Source organism: Palaemon carinicauda, chromosome 13, assembly GCF_036898095.1.
Source record: "Palaemon carinicauda isolate YSFRI2023 chromosome 13, ASM3689809v2, whole genome shotgun sequence".
Lineage (NCBI taxonomy): Eukaryota > Metazoa > Arthropoda > Malacostraca > Decapoda > Palaemonidae > Palaemon > Palaemon carinicauda.
Genome location: NC_090737.1, coordinates 27,042,868 through 27,065,284, shown reverse-complemented (window position 1 = coordinate 27,065,284; position 22,417 = coordinate 27,042,868). Strand labels below are relative to the sequence as shown.

General features: G+C 44.0%; 1 protein-coding gene across 3 annotated transcripts in view; it reads left to right on the top strand.

The window, feature by feature from the left end:
* The window catches only part of LOC137652242 (eukaryotic translation initiation factor 4 gamma 3-like), a 110,578-nt gene that overhangs the window by 51,925 nt on the left and 36,236 nt on the right, over window positions 1-22,417 (top strand). For all 3 annotated transcript variants that reach the window (XM_068385485.1, XM_068385484.1, XM_068385482.1), the window contains exon 4: window positions 16,727-16,879. In XM_068385485.1, coding sequence (XP_068241586.1) covers window positions 16,727-16,879 — 153 coding nt within the window. The remainder of the gene's footprint in view (window positions 1-16,726; window positions 16,880-22,417) is intronic.

Genomic DNA, 22,417 nt, shown 5'->3' with positions numbered 1-22,417 from the left:
TGACCTATACAGAATGTACATCTCAATTCTTTCATTTCATTGTGAATGTGAGTTGTTGGTTTAGCACTTTTATTAAGAATAGCTACTTGATTTAAAGTGTCATTAAATCTGTTGGATTGAAAATTCTAGTTTAATTTAGTTTCTAAGTCTCAAGATGTTTTGACTTGTCTAAGACTGATAATAATCTAACCTTTCTGTGAACTATAATGCCATCTTTTGAGCCCGTCATTACAACTAATAAATGAAAATACACAGAGAATGTGGTACAATATCACTCTTAAGCAATTCTTATATCACACTGCATCTGTAGACTAGACAACAACTCTGTAGCCACAGACTGCCTTCATTTTGGGTAACAGTGTGAGAAATTGCTTTAGACCACGTCTGAAGACAATGTTGAGGTCTGTCATACCCCCACTGGTTTGTGGACTTACTTTGCATTATCAAGGGATATCCAATATTTAAAAATGAATCATCTGGAATAAACCTACTTCACGAAACTGATAACTAAAAGCAATTGGTAAAGAGATTATTGAAGCTAAAATTTTCAAATTTTGAAAAAGTGTATGGTAAACTGTTAATTAATAGGATGAAGGATAAATAAGTAGATGTAATCTTAGAAGTGCATGGTGGTTTTAGAAGAGGTAGGGGATGTATGGATCAGATATTTATAATTAGGCAGATATGCAAGAATTATTTAGTAAAAGGTAAAGAGGTACTGTATGAATTACATTTTTGGATCTGGAGAAAGCTTATGAAAGAGATGATAGAGAAGCAATGTCAAATGTGATAAGGTTATATGGAATTGGTGGAAGGTTGTTGCAAGCAGTGAAGAGTTTATACATAGGCAGTAAAGCATGTGATAGGATAGGAAATGAAGTGAGTGAGTGGTTCCAGTGAAAGTGTGGCTGAGACTGGGATGTATGATTTCGCCATGGTTGTTCAATTGCTTTGTTGATGGAGCTGTGGAACTGTAAGAAAGATGAACGTTCGAGTGTTTGGTCGAGGATTTAAACTGATAGATGAGTGATCATGAGTGGGAAGTGAATCAGTTGTTCTGCGGATGATACTGTACTGGTTGTAGACTCAGTGAAGAAGCTGTGTCATTTAGTGGCAACGTTTGGAAGGATGTGTTAGAGGAGGAATTAGTAAGTTAATGTAGGTAACAGTAAGGTTAAGAGATGTACAAGAAAGAAGGGTGGTGCTAGATTGAATGGCATGTTGAATTGAGAGTTACTTGAAGTAGATCATTTTAAGTACTTGGGTTCTGTTGTTGTTGCAAATGGTGAAGTGGAAGCAGATGTACGTCAGAGAGTGATTGAAGGATGTAGAGTGTGGGGGGGCCAGTGAAGTTAGTGGTGAAGAATAGAGGATTAGGGATTAGCCTAATGTAAAGAGAGTTCTGTATGAGAAAGTGATTGTACCAACTGTGATATATGGATTTGAGTTGTGGGGAATGAAAGTAACGGAGAGACAGAAATTGAATGCATTCGAGATGAAGTGTCTGAGGAATATAGCTAGTGTGTCTCGATTGGATAGGGATATGAACGAAGTAGTGGGGGTGAGAAGGGGTGGAAGAAGTGAATTAATAGGTAGAGTGGATATGAATGTGTTGAGGTGGTGTGGGCATGTACAAAGAATGGGAAATGGCCTTCTGCTTAAGAAGGTGATGAATGCAAGAGGTGATGGAAGAAGTACAAGAGGGAGGCCAAAGTTTGGGTGGATGGATGGTGTGAAAAAGCCCTCAGTGACAGGAGGATAGATGTGGGAGGTAAAATAGCATGCTAGAAATAGGAATGAATGGCGAGCGATTGTGACGCATTTCTGATAGGCCCTGCTGCTACCTAGGGCCACCTTGGTGACTGTAATGTAGCGGCAGTAGGGGAGTCAGCATATGAAGCTTCATTTGTGGTGGAAAACGAGGGGATGTGGGCTGTGGCACCCTAGTAGTACCAGCCATACTTGGCTGAGTCCCTTGCCAGGTAGGTAGGAACGATGAAAATAAGATCACTTTATGTAAAAATATTCAAAATTCGTACAATTAGGTATAGCAAATCCTTCAACTCAACCTGTTTTGAGCAGGGAGGAGGTCTTCTGTTTATTTTTAAGAGTAAACTGTAATGCAGGTCAAAACTAGATCATGAAATTGAAATTCCACCTACTGTATATGTATATATCCAGAGTACAGTATATATATAAGGTAGGTTGGCCAGGGCACCAGCCACTCGTTAAGATCTTGCCGCTAGAGAGTTATTGGGTCCTTTGACTGGCCAGACAGTACTACATTGGATCCTCTCTCGTTATGTCTCATTTTCCTTTTGTCTACACATACACTGAATACTCTGGCCTATTCTTTACATATTCTCCTCTGTCCTCATACACCTGTCAACACTGAGTTTTAAATATTTAACTTAGCCGGTGAATATATAATAGCTGCTGCTCCAGCGGCTCGACAGAAAACACACACAAAAACTCGCGAGCGATCGCTATGAAGGTTGCGGGTGTGCCCACCAGCGCCAACTATCGGCCAGATACCACACATGCATGTAAACAAGCCTTCAATTCTTCTCTGTCGACCTTGACGACAAGACGTATCAATACTCACTGTATAACCTGGAGTTTTCTCAACATATTTGGTGAAGTACTTCATTTTGGTTTGAGCTTTCGCAGTGCAGGTGTTTTTCCTCAACTTAAACTCTTGAACTCTTTATTGGAAAGATTTAATTGTTGATGACTTGGATTGTTTTTTGGACTTTCTTTGACTAATTCAAAATGGCTGACGCTTCACAAGCCCCTAGATTTCGTAAGTGTAATGCTAGGGATTGCAATAGGCGTCTTCCAAAGGCCTCTCTCGACCCACATACTGTGTGTTCTAATTGTCGGGGTAAAACCTGTCAATTAGGAGATCGGTGTGAGGAATGCGTGGGCCTTTCGGAATTCGATTGGCTCGAATACGACAAGTATTCTCGTAAGCTATAGAGAGATAGGGTAAGGAGGAGTTCCTCTAGGTCAGTAGATTTTTCCTCTCCACATGCCCCTGAACCTAATCCTTCCCCTGTAGTGGTTGTGCCTGAACCCTCTACTGGCACTCAAGAACCATCGATGCGAGACATGTTACGTGCCATTCATGCCTTGGGTGAAAGAGTTGAATCGTTAGCAACAGATCGTAATCAACTCATGGCTGACGTTAAAGAGCTTAAGTGTCAGAGTGCCACAGCGGAAAATCGTGGGAAAGTGATTAGTGCGCAAAGTGTTGTGAACAGTGTTGCGACCGAGGGTTCGTCTGTTCGTGCCTGTCGTTCACCTAGTCCGAGACCTCTTGCAAGCTCCCAAGTCCAGGGGAGAAGTAATGTCGTACGACTTATGGGCTCGAGAGGCCTTGATCAGCGAACAGACGTTCCCTCTATGGTATCAGGCGTGTCTCACCAAGATCGCCCCTACCATAAGACGAGAGAGACCATTTTCTCCTCGTCATCCGAAGGCTTTTCGCATAAGAAACCGTGGAGCAAGGTTTCTAGGCCCCTTAAGCGAAAGTCGGTCCCTTCAGGACAGGTCCAGCGTCCTGGCTGTAGCCACTGGGACAGCTCTGACCCTTTGCAGTCATCGGAAGACTGCTCGCCGCCTAAGCAGCAACGTTACACAGGCTCAGAGAGTCTTGGTGTAGGCAAGGTTGTGCCGTCTCTGACGTTAACCCCGTCTTTTACCGCACCCATTCCCGTTGATCCTAAATGGGTTGTGCTGCAAGACATGCAGATTAAGCTCGCCTCCCTTATGGAAGACTATTCTGCCGATAAGGTTCACGATGATCCTCGCCGCTTAACTCATCGAGATCGTGGCCTTCAGCCGCCAAAACGAGCCTTTGCTCGTCCTGTTGACGTTAGCGTAGCTAAGTCACGTCAGTCTCGCTTTGTAGAGCCTCACTCGATGCAGTCACGTGTTGACTTTCAGCCGCATATGGACGTTCAGCCACTTCCTAATGCTCTTGTTGACGTTCAGGACGTTCTCCAACCAGCGGAGTTGACTTGTTTTGACGCTGAGCGTCAACCACCGCAGTCTAGAGTTGTTTTGACTGCTCAGACTAGGCAGTCAAAACAGTCTCGAGTTGACGTCGAGCGTCCTCCCGCACCTGTTGTTGTTGACAATTCACAAGCTGTTAAACAGTTACATGACGTAGCGTCCTGGACTGCTACTAATGCACCAGTGCATGTGGACTCTGCGTGTCAAGCATTGCCAACCCCTTTGCTTGTTACTCAGCAGTTGTCGGATGAGGATCCTTCAGATGAGGACGTTGCTGACCCTCATCATGATGATCATCCTTCGGATGTAGACGAACCTAGAACGGTTCCTCCATCAATGGACTTTAAGAAAGTCATGTTAATTTTCAAGGAGCTTTTTCCCGATCACTTCGTCACTGTTGCTCCTCGTTCGCCACCGTCTGAGTTTGCTCTAGGCTTACCTGCTAACATGCCAGCCTTTACAAAGCTAGTGCTCTCTCGTTCTTCCAAGAGAGCTTTACGACTTTTAGGCGACTGGTTGGAAACCAGGAGGAGTTTGGGGAAGACGGCCTTTGCCTTCCCTCCGTCAAAGCTCTCGTCTAGATCGAGCATCTGGTATGCCACGGGAGAAGTTCTCGGCTTGGGAGTCCCTGCCTCTGCCCAGGGTGACTTCTCAAGCCTCGTAGACTCTCCCCGCCGCCTAGCCATGAGACGCTCGAAGATTAGTTGGTCCTCCTCGGACCTTGACCATCTGCTGAAAGGCGTATACAGAGCCTTTGAAGTTTTCAACTTCCTTGACTGGTCTTTGGGAGCCTTAAGTAGGAAAATCTCATCGGCTGATAGAGATGTCTCCTTACTGATTATGTCCTGTATGGATAAAGCCATCCGCGATGGTTCCAATGAGCTCGCCTCCTCTTTTACGTCGGGAGTCTTAAAGAAGCGAGAGTCCCATTGCTCTTTTCTTTCGGCAGGAGTTACTCCCTGTCAGAGATCAGAACTGCTCTTTGCTCCCTTATCAAAGTTTTTGTTCCCGCAACAATTGGTTAAGGACATAGCTTCTTCACTCGTGCAGAAGGACACCCATGACTTGGTGGCGTCCTCTGCTCGCAAAGGGACTCCTTCTACATCCTTTTCTGCTAGACCCAGGATTGACACTCCGGCGTCCAGATTTATTCCGCCCTTTCGTGGCAGAGCTCCCAGCAGGGGAAGTACTCGTGCCGAGGGAAAGAGAGGTAAGAAGAGAGGAGCCAAGTCCTCACGTGGCAGAGTCTGACTGCCCACAGCCTCAGACAGCAGTAGGAGCCAGATTGAAGAGCTTCTGGCAGGCCTGGGAGAAGAGAGGCGCAGACCAACAGTCTGTTCGGTTGCTCAGAGAGGGGTACAAAATTCCATTTGTACGCAAACCTCCTCTAGCGACTTCCCCCATCGACCTCTCTCCCAGGTACCGAGAGGAGTCAAAGAGACAAGCCCTAAACCTAGAAGTGTCTCTTTTGCTAGAGAAGGGAGCGGTGGTGAAAGTCTCAGACCTTCAATCACCGGGGTTTTACAACCGTCTCTTCCTAGTCCCGAAGAAGACAGGAGGTTGGAGACCGGTGCTAGACGTCAGTGCGCTCAACGTCTTTGTTACGAAAACAAAGCTCACCATGGAGACCACGAAATCAGTCTTAGCAACGGTCAGAAAGGGAGACTGGATGGTCTCTCTCGACCTAAGAGACGCGTACTTCCACATCCCTATACACCCAGATTCCCAACCGTTTCTGAGGTTTGTTTTAAAAAATGTGGTATACCAGTTTCGGGCCCTGTGCTTTGGCCTAAGTCCTGCTCCTCTCGTGTTTACGAGGCTTATGAGGAATGTAGCAAAATTCCTCCATTTATCGGGAATCCGAGCCTCCCTGTACTTGGACGACTGGCTTCTCAGAGCCTCGTCCAGTCATCGCTGTCTGCAGGATCTTCATTGGACATTGGATCTGACCAAGGAATTGGGACTTTTGGTCAACCTAGAAAAGTCCCAGCTGACTCCATCCCAAACTATACTGTATTTAGGGATGGAGATTCACAGTCCAGTTTTTCGGGCTTTTCCGTCTGCCACCCGAATAGAGCAAGCCCTGCTCAAAGTCCAACTGATGTTGAAGAGAGAACGGTGCTCAGTCAGGAATTGGATGAGTCTAGTAGGAACTCTATCATCCCTGGAGCAGTTTGTCTCGCTAGGAAGGCTACACCTTCGACCTCTCCAGTTCCATCTAGCCTTTCACTGGAAGAAGGACAAGACGTTAGAGACGGTCTCAATCCCGGTCTCCGAACCAGTAAAGGCATGCCTGAATTGGTGGAACGACAATATCAGTCTAAGAGAGCGACTTTCCCTAGCAGTTCAGAACCCAAACCACGTACTATTCTCAGACGCGTCGGATTTGGGTTGGGGTGCGACCCTGGACGGTCGGGAATGCTCAGGTCTGTGGACCTCAAGTCAGAGGAGCATGCACATCAACGGCAAGGAGCTTTTGGCAGTCCACTTGGCCTTGATGAAATTCGAGAGTCTCCTTCGAAACAAAGTGGTAGAGATCAACTCCGACAATACCACAGCCTTGGCGTACATCTCCAAGCAAGGAGGCACCCACTCCCTCACGCTGTACGAGATCGCAAGGGACCTGCTCATTTGGTCAAGAGATCGAGGCATCTCCCTGTTAATGAGGTTTATCCAGGGCGACTTGAACGTCTTAGCAGACTGCCTCAGTCGGAGGGGTCAGGTAATTCCTACGGAATGGACCCTCCACAAGGACGTGTGCAAGAGTCTTTGGGCGACTTGGGGTCAACCCACCATAGACCTCTTTGCAACCTCGATGACCAAGAGACTTCCAATCTATTGCTCTCCAGTCCCAGACCCAGCAGCAATACACATAGACGCATTTCTCCTAGATTGGTCTCATCTGGACTTATATGCATTCCCACCATTCAAGATTGTCAACAAGGTACTGCAGAAGTTCGCCTCTCACGAAGGGACAAGGTTGACGTTAGTTGCTCCCCTCTGGCCCGCGAGAGAGTGGTTCAGCGAGGTACTTCGAAGGCTGGTAGACTTTCCAAGAAGTCTTCCTCTAAGGGTAGATCTGTTACGTCAGCACCACGTAAAGAATGTACACCTAAACCTCCCCGCTCTTCGTCTGACTGCCTTCAGACTATCGAAAGACTCTCAAGAGCTCGAGGCTTTTCGAAGGAGGCAGCCAGTGCGATTGCAAGAGCGAGGAGAGCTTCTACCATTAGAGTATACCAGTCGAAGTGGGAAGTCTTTCGAGACTGGTGCAAGTCAGCATCTGTGTCCTCGTCCAGTACCTCTGTAGCCCAAATCGCTGATTTTCTCTTACATCTGAGAAAGGTTCGCTCCCTTTCAGCTCCCATGATCAAGGGCTACAGGAGCATGTTGGCTCCGGTCTTTCGGCATAGAGGCTTAGATCTTTCCAACAATAAAGATCTCCAAGATCTCCTTAAGTCTTTTGAGACCTGTAAGGAACGTCGTTTGGCAACTCCTGGATGGAACTTAGACGTGGTCCTAAGGTTCCTCATGTCAGACAGGTTTGAGCCATTACATTCAGCCTCCCTGAAGGATCTCACTCTCAAGACACTTTTCTTAGTGTGCTTGGCCTCGGCTAAAAGAGTCAGTGAACTTCATGCCTTCAGTAAGAACATCGGCTTTTCTACAGAAAAAGCCACTTGTTCTCTTCAACTTGGTTTCCTGGCCAAAAATGAACTGCCTTCTCGTCCTTGGCCTAAATCTTTTGATATTCCTTGCTTATCAGAGATCGTAGGCAACGAACTGGAAAGAGTATTATGTCCTGTTAGAGCTCTTAAGTTCTATTTAGCTCGTACTAAGTCATTACGAGGTAAATCTGAGGCATTATGGTGCTCAGTTAAGAAACCATCATTACCTATGTCAAAGAATGCTTTGTCATATTTTATCAGATTTTTAATACGAGAAGCTCATTCTCACTTGAATGAGAAAGACCAATGTTTGCTTAAGGTTAAGACGCACGAAGTTAGAGCTATAGCAACCTCCGTGGCCTTCAAGCAAAATAGATCTCTGCAAAGTATCATGGACGCGACTTTTTGGAGAAGCAAGTCAGTGTTCGCGTCATTTTACTTAAAAGATGTCCAGACTCTTTACGAGGACTGCTACACACTGGGTCCATTCGTTGCAGCGAGTGCAGTAGTGGGTGAGGGTTCTACCACTACACTTCCCTAATTCCAATATCCTTTTTAATCTGTCTCTTGAAATGTTTTTAATATTGTTTTTTGGGTTGTACGGAAGGCTAAGAAGCCTTTCGCATCCTGGTTGATTTGGCGGGTGGTCAAAGTCATTTCTTGAGAGCGCCCAGATTAGGGGTTTGATGAGGTCCTGTTTGTATGGGTTGCAACCCTTGATACTTCAGCTCCTGGGAGTCTTTCAGCATCCTAAGAGGATCGCTGGGCTTCGTGAGGAAGACAGACTTAAAAGGCAGAGTAATCGTCTAAGTCAACTTCCTTACCAGGTTCCTATATATTTGGGTTTTGTTATATTGATAACTGTCAAAAACTCTAAGCATATACGCTGTAAACTTAATTAACTCTGGTCTCTACCCACCGCCTTGGGTGTGAATCAGCTATTATATATTCACCGGCTAAGTTAAATTTTTAAAAATGATATTTTAATTATGAAATAAATTTTTGAATATACTTACCCGGTGAATATATAAATTAAAGGCCCTCCCTTCCTCCCCAATAGAGACACAGCGGGACGAGAAGAATTGAAGGCTTGTTTACATGCATGTGTGGTATCTGGCCGATAGTTGGCGCTGGTGGGCACACCCGCAACCTTCATAGCGATCGCTCGCGAGTTTTTGTGTGTGTTTTTCTGTCGAGCCGCTGGAGCAGCAGCTATTATATATTCACCGGGTAAGTATATTCAAAAATTTATTTTATAATTAAAATATCATATTACCAAACAATTCTTCCTCGCTTAAGGGGTTAACTACTGCAATATAATTATTCAGTGGCTACTTTTTTCTTGGTAAGGGTAGAAGAGACTCTTTAGCTATAGTAAGCAGCTCTTCTTGGAGAAGGACACTCCAAAATCAAATCATTGTTCTCTAGTCTTGGATAGTGCCATAGCCAATGTACCATGGTCTTTCACTGTCTTGAGGTAGAGTTCTCTTGCTTGAGGGTACACTCGGGCATACTATTCTATCTTATTTCTCTTCCTCTTGTTTAAAGTTTTTATAGTTTACATGTGAAAGATTGGTTGTGATGGTGCTGCTGTTCTAAAAGTATTTTATTTTAATTGTTAATTACTTCTCTTGTAATTTCCTTATTTCCTTTCCTCACTGGGCTATTTTCCCTGTTGGAGCCTGTGGGCTTATAGCAGTCTTCTTTTCCAACTAGGGTTGTAGCTAAGCAAGTAATAATGATAATGATAATAATAATAATAACAATACTGATAATAATAATAATAATAATAATAATAATAATAATAATAATAATAATAATGATAATAATAATAATAATAATGAAAAAAATATTAATAATGATAATATGTAGTACTGTATTATAATATCTTGACTGATGTCTGTCATGAGTACCGTATGTATTTCATTCTCCTTATATGATTTCTTTCATGGTTTTTCTTCTTTGTTGTATCATCATCACTCACTATTCCATCAGAAATTTTGGTCATAAATGAAAAGGGAATAAGTTGAGTTGGTCATAAGTTTGGATCAGTTTTTTCCGGATTTTATTGCTATCCAATCAGATAAGAGTGCTGGAGAGCTGCGACATCACTTCCAACATGTGAGCAATTCAGCACAAGTTAAAATTGCAGGTTAGGTTATTTACTTTGTCTGAATAAAAATTCTCAAGTAATTTTTACTTTTTCACAAATACAAGCTTCCTAATTTACCAAAAAGGTCTTTTCCAAGCTTCCATCTACATCCGGCTAATCTCGGCAAGGAATTGGGATCATTACGTTTTGACGTACAGTAAGGAGAAAAGGATCTAATGTTGAGATACTCAACTGAGAGAGTTCTCGGGGTTAGATTTATTTCATTTGTTGAATGATCAAACTTGTGGCTAACAAGGGTTACCTTGTATTGTAGATAAGTAAAATTGGGTGTTTGTATTTATGAAAGAAAAATTATTTTGAATATGTATTTTCATACTTGAATACTATAGCAAGTATGAGCATGCATGTATTCTGACTTACATTTGATATGGAGTGGTGTATAAAAATATTTTTGTTCCCATACTAATAAACCCTACGTTATTTATGTGGATTATCTTTTGGCGAAGTTGGAAGGTAGCCATTAGACTAAAAGTGCGAGGTGGCAACCCTGCCTAACCACTTGAGTGGGTAAACTGGGGGATACCCAGTCGCCGCCACTATGCATACTTTCATGGCTGTGAGCTGCATCACTTTTTTCTTTTGGCTTGTAGAGAGCGGACGTCTCTTCTCTCTCCTCCAAAGGCTGCCATTAACTTTGTAATTTTTGCTTTCTCTTTTCAGGTGTGCTTGTGCTTCTTCTTATGCCCTCATGCCGACATATCCTTGGCGCTAAGGTACTGCATGCTGTACCTTCATGTCATCGGTGGATACCAACCTGCATTCTCTGTCGTCTTCGTGTAGAGGGCAACGTTGCGAGCCGTATTCACCGTGTACAGTGTAGGGAGTGCCTGTCTCCCAATGGGAGAGGTTTGGACGATGCAGATAAAAGAAAGCTAAGTGCAATCTTTCTCCCTCAGGGGCGAGGAAAGTGCGTTTTTCTTCTCTCACCCCCCCATACCTCTTTCAAAACTCCTCATTCATGCTCTGCCGAGGGGCAGTTGAGCAGGAGCTCAGACTGCATAACTCCTTGGCAGCCCTGGGGTACTGGGGGGGTGGGGGGTGGGCTTAGTTGCTTCCCCTGGAGGAGCAACTTCATCTCCAGCCGCGGGGGAGCCATTTTCCCTTGCAGATGTGTTGCAGGCGTAGCCATTCCTACAGTAGGTGTTTCTGCACCACCTACAAAGGAAGAGCTTCTTCGACTGCTATAGCATGGTTCCAGGAAGGATCCTACTCCTATGCTTTGGAGGTTTGTGAGGTACAGTACATCTGTCACCCTCTCCTAGACCTTCCACGTGTGCACAAGGCTATCGCTCGCGGTCGCCCTTCCAACAGCCTCCTGTTGACGTCAGTCCTGATCGCCATCCTGGGACATCATCGTCTGTTAACCCTCAGCCTTCTATCTCTCACCACATGAATACTTCAGCTGCCGGAGATGATCTTCAACAGATCAGCACTCCTTCCACCAGCAGCACGCGACGCTGTTCACGATCGAGGGCTAGACGTTCCTGATCATGAACAGTATGTTCACGATCTTGATCCTTGTTTTCACGATCAATGCCTAGACGTTCCTTGTCAAGAGTGAGAGGTAAGCGTACTGCTTATCGCTCCTCAACCCGTCTTTCTCCTAAACTACCCCGGACTGAACCTGATCCTGAGACTGATCATTCTGCAGACAGGTGTCAGCAAACAGGTGTCAGCAAAGCTACTACAGTACCCTTTGCTGCCTGGGGTGCTTTAGCACAGGATTTGCTCATGCGACGCTCTCCAACTCACTCTTCCGTGACGCACTCACCAACACTTATAGTTGCCCCTACTCAGAGGCCTTCACTGCTGACTACATCTGGCATAGGCGGTCCTCTGAAGCAACAGGGATGCTCAAAGCTTCCTCAGTCCAGTATGGCTCCTAGTGCTCGTTTTACGAGCACTTCTACTCGTGAATCCCGCCCAATGTCGCGTGAACCTTGTGATTTCACGCGCAAATCAGCGATTTCCACGAGCGATTCACGAGTAGGGGTTTTGGAAGATCGAGCAAGTGCGGTACCAACACCTCCACCCCCGGCTTCTACCACCTCTAGTGGCAGGCCTATACCCTTACCAGAAGGGTTCAGGGTGCTTCCTAATAGGTATGCCGACGTACCTGTCAGCTTGGACCGTCCTCTTTGCTCAATGAAAGAGCACCTCCTGTTGATACAAACACTCTCTGCAATGTCTACGCAGGCTTCCTCTAGGGCTCCTCCTAGAAGACGTTCTCCTCCCCCTGGTGCTTCTAGGGAAACCCAGGACGTATCAAAGGGTGCTGAGCTCCCTGCATGGGTTAACACTTTCCTAAATGCTCTGCATACATCTTTGTGTGTGGCTCTTCCACCTTCACATCCCGCTACTGTTAGAGTCAGGGCTACTCCTCGTATTCCCTTGGAGTCTGACTCGAGTTCGTCTCATAGGAGTTCTGATTCTAGAAGTATCTTTCCCAGGGAGATCTCTGTCTGCCCCTTCAACCCTCAAGAAATTAACGTAGTGCCACGGGAAGAGCATCCAATTTCCTTACTTCCACCAGAGGAAGAGCCTATGGCTCTCGCACCTAAGGCATTGGCTACAGGTGTCCCTAAACCCTCACAAGTACCTCCTTCCAACATCTTAGAGGAACATTTCCCTATATGAAGGGAATCCAAGGACATCAAAACCAAACCCAAGAATGTCAAGGCAAGGGAAGAGCATTTGGCAGAGGCAAACAAGAGGTCCCCTGTGGCAGGTCCCTCAAGTGATCCAGTTGACGACCCTGACCTACCTGGTGCTCTGGATGTGAGCTTGGAGGTAGATGAACCATTGGACATGGATGACGAAAATCTTCCGAGGACAGCTAGTCCAACTTTCTCTCAGAATGAGAGAGACGAGAGTCAGAACATACCTTTTGGCAGGTCCTCTCTTGCATGAGGGCCATCAATAGGCTGTCAACTCCTTGCACCACCACCCAGTAAGGGAAGTATATGGTTCTCGATTAGATCTTTGAGACCCGGAACCCTCCAAAGACCAGTGCAGCCTTGCCCTGGTCTGAAGGTCCAACAGCCGCCAAAAGGAGGGCTATCGACCAGATAGCTAGAACTTTCAGTTCCATGAGGGCAGGTTCCTCCTCACGATCTTCACTGGTTCCTTTCGTACAGTATTATGAGATCATGGGGGAACCGCATTCCACCTTGTTCCTTAACCATTCGTTGGAATCTCTGATGAAGGGTCTTCTTACGCAAACCCTCTCCGCTTTGAGAACCTCCCTCTCAGCAGTTGAGCTCCTCAACATACAGAAAGGTGCGAAGTACGCCATGCAGGCTGCTTCGTGGCTCGACCAATGGTTGGGGTCCTTGGGCTACATTGTGCGCTCAATGATCTTTTGAAGGAATCCACTAGGAAGTCTTTGGAGTCTTTCCTTTTGTTGGGTACCCGAACCCTTGAGTTTTTGTCACATCACGTTGTCAACTTTAGGGCGAATGCTATACTCAAGAGAGAGGACACCGTAATTGGGAAATTCCACAAACAGGTGCCAAAGGTGGAAGTCTCATGTTAATTATACACAACTACCAGGTAAGTATGCTCAAAAGTTTATTTTATAATGAAAATAAACTTTTTTTTAGAAATTCCACCCTTGAGGGTTCATCTCTCTTCGTTCCTGAGGAAATCGAGAGGGCTGCTGAGTGATTAAGGAAATAGTCGAACGATTCTCTCCTCCATAGGGCCATGACATTGAGGCCCTATGGAAGACCATCTCAGTCTTCATGTGGTCAGCAGGCTATGTCTAATCCCTCAATTTCTTGGTCTTCAGGACCTACTAAGGCAGCCAAATGTCCCTTTCAGTCCAAAGACCAGAAAGGGAAGAAGTCCTTCAGAGGAAAGAAGGGAAAGTGAATGGCTGAGGTAGTCACTCCCGCTAAGAATGGCAATCCTCACCATTTACCACCTGTGGGAGGATACCTGCAGCCACCTGTGGCAGAAGTGGCAGCATCACGGGGCAGATTGCTGGACAATCCATCCGTCTTCAAGGAAGTATTTCAGATTCATACACGAGGACAGATTATACCAGTTCAAGGTTCTCTGCTTTGGTCTCGCAACAGCGCCTCAGGTCTTTACCAGAGTGTTCGCCCTAGTGTCAAAATCACGCTGGAACAACTAAATCATCGGACAAAAGGACGTTGGACCAAAAAATCATTGGACAAAAAGACGTTGGACCAAAAAATCATTGGACAAACAGACGTTGGACGTAAAGGATTGGACAAAAAGACTTAGGACAAAAAGGTTTGGACAAACTGACTGTACACGATTAGTACATCCCTGGCATTCAAACGCAACTTTTCCTTGTTGCAGGTATTATAGGCGGGCGTGTGGAAACGTCAGAATACGTTTAAAGCCCACTATCTAAAAGACGTGACCCACAGGAGACTCGATACGTTCACTATCAGTCCTGTGGTGGCTGCACAACAAGGGGTTTAAGAATACCTTGGTCTCCTTGTTGGACAAGTAGGAGATAATTGAGGCGTGTACAGTTAGTTTGTCCAATCCTTTTCGTCCAAAGTCTTTTTGTCCAATCCTTTACGTCCAACGTCTGTTTGTCCAATGATTTTTTGGTCCAACGTCTTTTTGTCCAATGATTTTTTGGTCCAACGTCTTATTGTCCGATGATTTAGTTGTTCCCGCGTGATTTTGACCAATTTTGTCTGGACGAAATGTTAGATTTTTATAGCAGTTTTATTAATATAAAGGTATATATACTGCATATATTAGATTATGTATGCCCGAGTATATTTGGAAGTAGAAATTTTTCCATGCGTTTTTATACATTGATTAAAAATATGACCAGAAAAAGTAAAATATGTAAGAAAAAAATGTATATTAATTGTAGACATTTTATTAATTATAGGCACAACCAGAATAAGAAAAATATGGACGACAAATATTCATTTATATATGAAAAAGCAAAATAAAATTAATATTTATTGCAGACATTGATATGCAAGAATAAAATATATATATTAAAGGCACTAATAAAAATGTAAAAAAAAAAAAATATTTAATCAATAAGATGCTTAGAAAGAGTGTAGGTTGTGAGCAACAGCCTTTAAAAATTCATTTTTTTTTTTTTCATAATCATTATGTGCAAGCAATGAATGTATACGCTGATTAATTTGCCTTTATATATTTTTTTGTTTATGTACTGTATCCCCTCGATGAATGTGATCTATCTTGGTTTGAATCAAGCTAGTTTCATTCTCAAAACTTTTTATTAACCGCCAAATATTAGGATGGGTTGCGCCTAAAGAAAACTTCAGTGACGATTGGTATCCTTCCAAAGCGTTATATGTTCTTGGCAAGTTATTGACAACTCTCCAATTTTTGATTGTGAGAGTGAAAATCATAAATGTAATTGTTCTTGTCAACTACTTTCTTTTTTCTTTTTGAAGACGTTAGAAATCTTGCCATTGTGTTGATGTTTCCTTTCGAACTCAGGGGCAAGAAACAATTTTACTAAATTTTCCAAACAAAACATTACTTCTATTTTGAGAAATTTCTCTTAGCTACAACCTAACTACCGAAGAATCACTTCTATTTTGGGAAATGGCTCTTAACAGCAATCAAACCACCGAGGAATCATTGGATTACCTAATGACAAAACTACCGAGTTTTACATTCAGATATTGAATAAATGGACTAACGAAAAAATCATGGATATTGGACTAAAAGACAATGGACCAAAAAACACATGGACGAAAAGACGTTGGACTAAAAAATCGTCTGACAAAGAGACGTTGGACCAAAGGGAGTGGACAAAGAGACGTTGGACGAAGTGACGTCGGACGAAAAGTCATATAACCAATTGAGGGTATTGGTTACTCAGGTTAAGACTGGGATGAATGAGAGTATGTCTGGCATTTTCCTTTCTTCAAATTCCCCTCCCTTGGTGTACAGCACCATGGGGTCCCTCTGCAAGTTGACTTCAACCTCTGCAGGTAAGAATCACTTCCCTTGTGTAGCCTAGCATAGTCATGTATTAATATACTGTACATATCCCCGTTGCTTCCTGTGAGGTAAGCAATCGGAAACGTCTTTGTTTACTTCATATATATAACTCGGAATGTGGTCATACAAGACATACATACCTCTCATGGCAAATGAATTGCTCAGGCCGCTATCATACTCACTTTTTATGTTTAGCGGGGTGTCAAGGTTTTCCCTAGACTAGACCAGTCATATACTGTACTAGGTAAACCCAGGTCAATGTCCATGCCAAAATTAGGACTTCCACCCTCCTAAGAGTGAGTCATCCACATTAATAATGTAGGGTTTGTTAGTATGGGAACAAATGGTAAATTCAGAGATAATTTGCATTTTTCCTTAACTAATACAAACCTGTAGTTATTTATATAAATTGGCCCGTCATCACCTGTCCCCAGAAGTCCTGCCTGCAATCAAATAGTGATGCAGCTCACGGCCGTGAGAGTATATATAGAGGTGGCAGGGTACCCCAGCCACCCCCTGCCTATCCACTCAAGTGGTTAGGCAGGGTTGCCACCTCGCAGTTTTAGTCTAATGGCTACCTTCCAGCTTTGCCGAAAGTCAAACCACATAAATAACTACAGGTTTGGATTGGTTAGGGAAAATACAAATTATGTCCGAATTTGTCATGTTACTGATAAGTTCTCAAATATCTTTGTAATTTGTTTCATGATAAAAGAATTTTTTTTTATGTAAGTATATTAATTTATCTATTAGAGCCACATAAAATCTTTTACATGTTGCGTAATTTTTTTTCTTTTGCCCTTGGTTATTGAGCTTTATTGCTTCATATTGGAGGGAATTGAATTTAATCCATACCTAATGAAAAGTATGTTTTCTTGTGTATTTTCAGGCCCAGGATGAACCATTGTTTGTGGGTGTATATGCCCGTTTGTGCTGTAGTATTGATGCTCGAACTGAAATTCAGAATGATTTAGTAAAAGCTTGTGAAAATCATTTCAATGAAAGTTACCAGATTCTCATGGAATACAACAAAGTTTTTGAGGTTAGTTATAAGTAACTGGTAATTTTTTTTGTCCATACAAGAAAACAAACCCATTATTTCTTTCTAACTTGTACACCTGGTAGGTATGATTACTTTAACACTTCTTATTCCATTCTTACTCTTGTTTTCTTATGGAATTCCCCATTTCATTTCCAACCTTTGTTTAATAAGACTCAAAGGTTGTATGAAATACTTTTCATCAGCATTTCATACTTTTAAACTTATTCATATATTAAAGTTGGTGTATGGCTATCTTGTTTCAGTTTTTGCTTTTGCATCATGATATTTTTTTATTAAGAGGTTGTTGCTTATCAGCAGATGTGGAGGAAGTATCTCGCTGCAAGAATCCGTTCTGTATTTTTCTCAGACCTTTTTGTTTTGATCAGGTCAGCTTTGCCCTGCATAATTTGGAACAGATATGTAGTTGAAATTAAGATGCACTTGATATCATTAATGCTAGGAATAATGACAAATATAAAACAGTCCCTAGAAAGGCAAAATAAAGGTTACTAAGGTAGGACAGACATAATCAAGTGAATAATTTTTATCTTGGCAGGCAAAACTACGTGATTCTAGTTTAGGAACAAGCTTGTACTAGCACTTGAACTTTCCTGATGAAATTGAAGACTTTTTATTCCTTTTTATATTCAGAACAACAGGTAGTGATAATTATGATAAATTCCTCAAGGGATTCGAGAAATGTCCACCAACCTTCTCTTCAGGCTTGGACAAGGTATGTGAATAAGGTCAACATCACCAAAGGAACTTAATCCTCTTCAAAAGGTAGATGGAACTTGTAACGTAACCAGAGAGCTAGGAAAGGCAGAATTCATGATGCCTAGAAATACACATGCAGAAAAATAAGTGGAGGAGAAATTATTAATGAAAAGGCATTTGAACCTATCTTCCCTCTGCATCCCATGATTGCAAGACATTACTTTTGGTATGTAGTTGAACAAGATCACTTATATAAATGTATGAAGAGACATAGAAGATTTCTTAGGTGTTGGACTAGGTCAAGCTTATCTTATGTACTTTACTAAAGAAGAAAATATTTTGAAAGAATTCTTCAGTATTAATATGAAAGTGAGATTGGATGTTTGACAACCTTAATGGATGAACATTTCCTTTAGGCATGTCTTAGAAAAATCAACCGTTAGTCTACAAAAGAAAACATATTATTAAAAGTATCTCTTTCTTAGTAATATTGGAGTTGATTGGCAAAATAAGACACTGAAGGAATTGAAAGAAGACCTACAAAAGATTTCCATTTTTCAATATTAAACTTACCCGATAATCATGTAGCTGTCAACTCCGTTGCCCGACAGAATTCTATGGAGGGATACGCCAGCTATCACAATACTAGAAGGGGGTGTATTTACCAGCGCCACCTGTGGCCAGGTACTCAAGTACTTCTTGTTGACACCTCCTCAATTATTCCTCTGTCGTGCTTCCGGCAAGACGTTCTGGGATACGCTTATGTTCTTGGAGTATTTTCACGACTTTGGTGAAGTATTTCTCTTTGATTTCGGCTGTCGCTTTACTGGAAACTTCTATATTAGCTTAGTTAGCTTTTGGAATTAATTTGATTAATTATGGTGGCTTAGAGAGTATGAACTCTCGTTCACCTTTCAATGGCCGACCCTTCCCTTAGACGGAAGTGTTGGTGTCTAAGAGAGTATAGACTCTCTTAATTTTGCTTAACAAAAGTTATAGATTAACTTTTGTTTATATTCGACCTTCCTAATAGTAGGCGGTCTTTTCTTGGTACCGAAGTTAATTAATATTGAGCCCGTCATTTCGGTTTTACCTGTTAACATATTATGCTATTTCCGCCACAGAGTTTGAAAGAATTTCTTTGATAGTCTCGTACTGTTTTCAAAGTTGAACTAACGTTTTGTTTTGTCTCTGCAGTTGTTGACGTTCAGAACGTTCAACTTGCACTCTATCGTTACGATAGAGAAGAATGTTCACGGTTTCACGTTGCAGTAAGAGTAACCGTGTCTAGCGTTTTGTTCATTCTTTCTTAACTTAATGGTTTTGATCCTAATAAAGGAACTTTTCAGTTTTTTCCTTTAACAATAATATGTTTTAACGATATATATGATTGGGCTCTTCTCTCAGGTTCTAAGTCAAGAGAGAAAGAGAGAGAGAGAGATAGAGACGGAGGGAGAAAGAGGAGGATAAACGTTTCATTCAAGCCTGCCAGGCGTACGAGTAACGTCGTTTTCGTTATTGCTCTTCTCCCTAGTCTCTTTAGGGGAAGAAACTAAACGTTTCTAGAGTGATCTAGTGTTTAGTCTCTTTCCAGCCACTGAATTATCTTTCATTAGATTTTTCTGTTACATTGTAATTCTGTTTTCGCAATTACTAACTTTTGAAAAAGGATAGAATTGCGTGTTTCAGGTACAAACCACTTAAAGTTTCGAGTTCAGTGAAATAAGTGCAAACAGAAATCAAAGTGATAAGTGATTAGCGCAAAGTATGTCAGTGTTGTGCGTGAGGGTACTTTTGTGCGCGCCAGTCGTCCTCCCAGTCCGGGACCTCTTGCAAGCTCCCAAGCCCAGGGGAGAAGCAATGTCGAAGGGCAGAAGGGTTCAGCAGGCCTTGATCGGCGCACAGAAGTATCCTCGGTGGTTGTGGGCGTGTCTTACCGAGACCGTCACTCCCACCCGCAGACGATTGAGCCCTTATTTTGCTCGTCTGCAGAAGAAATTTAGGGGAGAAAACGCTGGTCTCAGGTCTCAAGACCTTTTAAACGTAAAGTCCAGACCTATGCCAGACGTACGAAGTTAGAGTTCACAGTCATTGGGTTAGCTCTGACTCTCCTCAGTCATCAGTTGAATGCACTCCGCCTAAGAGGAGTAAGGTTCTGCCACAACAGAGCTCGACTGTTAAGGCTTTACCTCAGCCTACTGTAGTTTCTGCCGACCCCAAGTGGACTCTACTACAGTCCATGCAAGCACTGCTTTCGGACTTGATGCGTGAGTGTCGGGCTGAGAGTGTTGCGCATCCGCCTCCGCCTACACTCCCTCCGCCTATGCTCGCTCCGCCTGATCGCAGTACCACCTGCCAGGCGTACGATGTTGTGGACTCTACCACAGTCCATGCAAGCACAGCTTTCGGACTTGATGCGTGAGTGTCGGGCTGAGAGTGTTGCTCCTCCGCCTCTGCCTACACTCCCTCCGCCTACACTCGCTCCGCCTGATCGCAGTACCACCTGCCAGGCGTACGATGTGGTGGACTCTACTACAGTCCATGCAAGCACAGCTTTCGGACTTGATGCGTGAGTGTCGGGCTGAGAGTGTTGCTCCTCCGCCTCCGCCTACACTCCCTCCGCCTACACTCGCTCCGCCTGATCGCAGTACCACCTGCCAGGCGTACGATGTTGTGGACTCTACTACAGTCCATGCAAGCACAGCTTTCGGACTTGATGCGTGAGTGTCGGGCTGAGAGTGTTGCTCCTCCGCCTCCGCCTACACTCTCTCCGACTACGCTCGCTCCGCCTGATCGCAGTATCACCTGCCAGGCGTACGATGTTGAGCCACGTGCTGAGTTTGCTGTTCCCAGTGGTGTTCAGCCTCCGCCTTCCTTAAGGCAACCTTTACAATGGGATCAGGAGGATTATACCTCTCTTCCTCCGCCTCCACTTGCTGTTCCACCAGTGATGCAACACTCGGTTGAGGTACAACAACCTCTCCCGTCCATGAGTCAGTCTCCTCAGCTCTCGCTGCAGCGAGCTCAACCCTCCACAAGGCAAGCACCACAACACCTTAGCCTTGCGCCTCAGGAGCCTCAGCTTGCGAGACATTTACCTTGTTCTGCGCAGCCTCTTCCTCATCGCGCTCCGCTCACACCACAGGAACTGGAACTTGCTACTCCGCTTCCGCCAACCGCTCAGCAAGCGCAACCCTTGGGTTCAACCACTCATGCTAGGAGTCAGCCTCCTCCACCCATGCGCCTTCCTTCTGCTTGTCTTTTATTCAGCCTTTGCAGACTGAGCCTCAGGTGTTCCCTCAACAGAGTCTTGAAGAGGAAACCACAACTATTGTTGTTCCAGCTCGTTATGACTCTGCTGTTCAGCATACCTTACCTCTATTTTCAAACCATGGCAAAAATATGAATCATGAGTTATGAATGTAAGGTAAACATTATGTTGATTTTTAATCCCCATGCAAACATGCATAAAGCACTCTAGCACTGGTCATGGAATTTCTGAGAAATGTTAAACGCCATGCACACACTCTGCTTTCCTTACAGCAGGCTCTGCTTACAGCAGGCTCTGCTTACTACATGCTCAGCATACAGCATGCTCTGCATTCAGCATGCTCTGCATACAACATGCTCTGCATACAGCATGCTCTGCATTCAGCATGCTCTGCATACAACATGCTCTACATACAGCATGCTCTGCATACAGCATACTCTGCATACATCATGCTCTGCATACCTTACCGCATGCTTCTCAGTCACACATCTTGGGTTGTTGCCAACTCACTAGACTGTCAAGCAGTTTCATAACATTGCCTTCTAGTCTGCTGCTTTTGCACCAGTGAACCCTCACTCAGAGAACTTAGCTTTTCTAGGATAAGGTCCCTGTAGATGAGAAAGTTCTTTTCTCCCTCCTTCTGATATTCCCTTGAGGACTCTGTCATTTGGAGGGAACCTTTAGCTGCATAACCTCTTATGGACTTTTATTTAAGCATAACATGCTTACAGGGAAGGTTATGGTTCCACTTCAGTCGCTAATCCCGTCTGTTACCACACCTTCTCCCATAGACCTTGAGCTGTGTTGCATGACATGCAGTCCAAGCTTAGTCCTTGTTAGAGGATTTTTTGTTTACGGAGTCAATGTGTCACGGGGAAGACGTTCAACAACCAACAGAAGTGACTTGTTGTGACGCAGTGCGGCAACCTCAGCAACCCGTTAAGGAGTTGTCTGTACGACCCAGACAGTCTAGACAGATTCGGGTTGTCACTGTACTTCCTCGCTTGCCCATGTTTGACAGTTCACAGACTGTGCAGCAGTATCATGATCTTGTGTCCGGCTCCGTCAGACGACTGGCTTTTAAGAGCTCCCACAAGTCGTCGCTGTCTGGAGTTTTTCAAAGGGACTATGGATCTGACCAAGGAACTAGGCCTCCTGGTCAATTTTGAGGAGTCTCAGCTCGTTCCATCCCAGACCATTGTCTCCTTGGGTATGGATCTTCAGAGTCGAGCTTTTCGGACTTTTCCGTCGGCCCCAAGGATCTTCCAAGCCCTAGAATGCATCCAGAGCATGCTGAGAAGGAACCGATGCTCAGTCAGGCAGTGGATGAGTCTAACAGGGACACTTTCATCACTGGCCCTGTTCATCGAGTTAAGGAGACTCCACCTCCGCCCCCTTCAGTATCATCTAGCTGCTCACTGGATAAAGGACATGACGCTAGAGACGGTCTCAGTTCCTGTTTCCGAAGAGATGAGGTCTACTCTAACGTGGTGGAAGAACAGCATTCTTCTCAAGGAAGGTCTACCATTGGCTGTTCAGACCCCCGACCA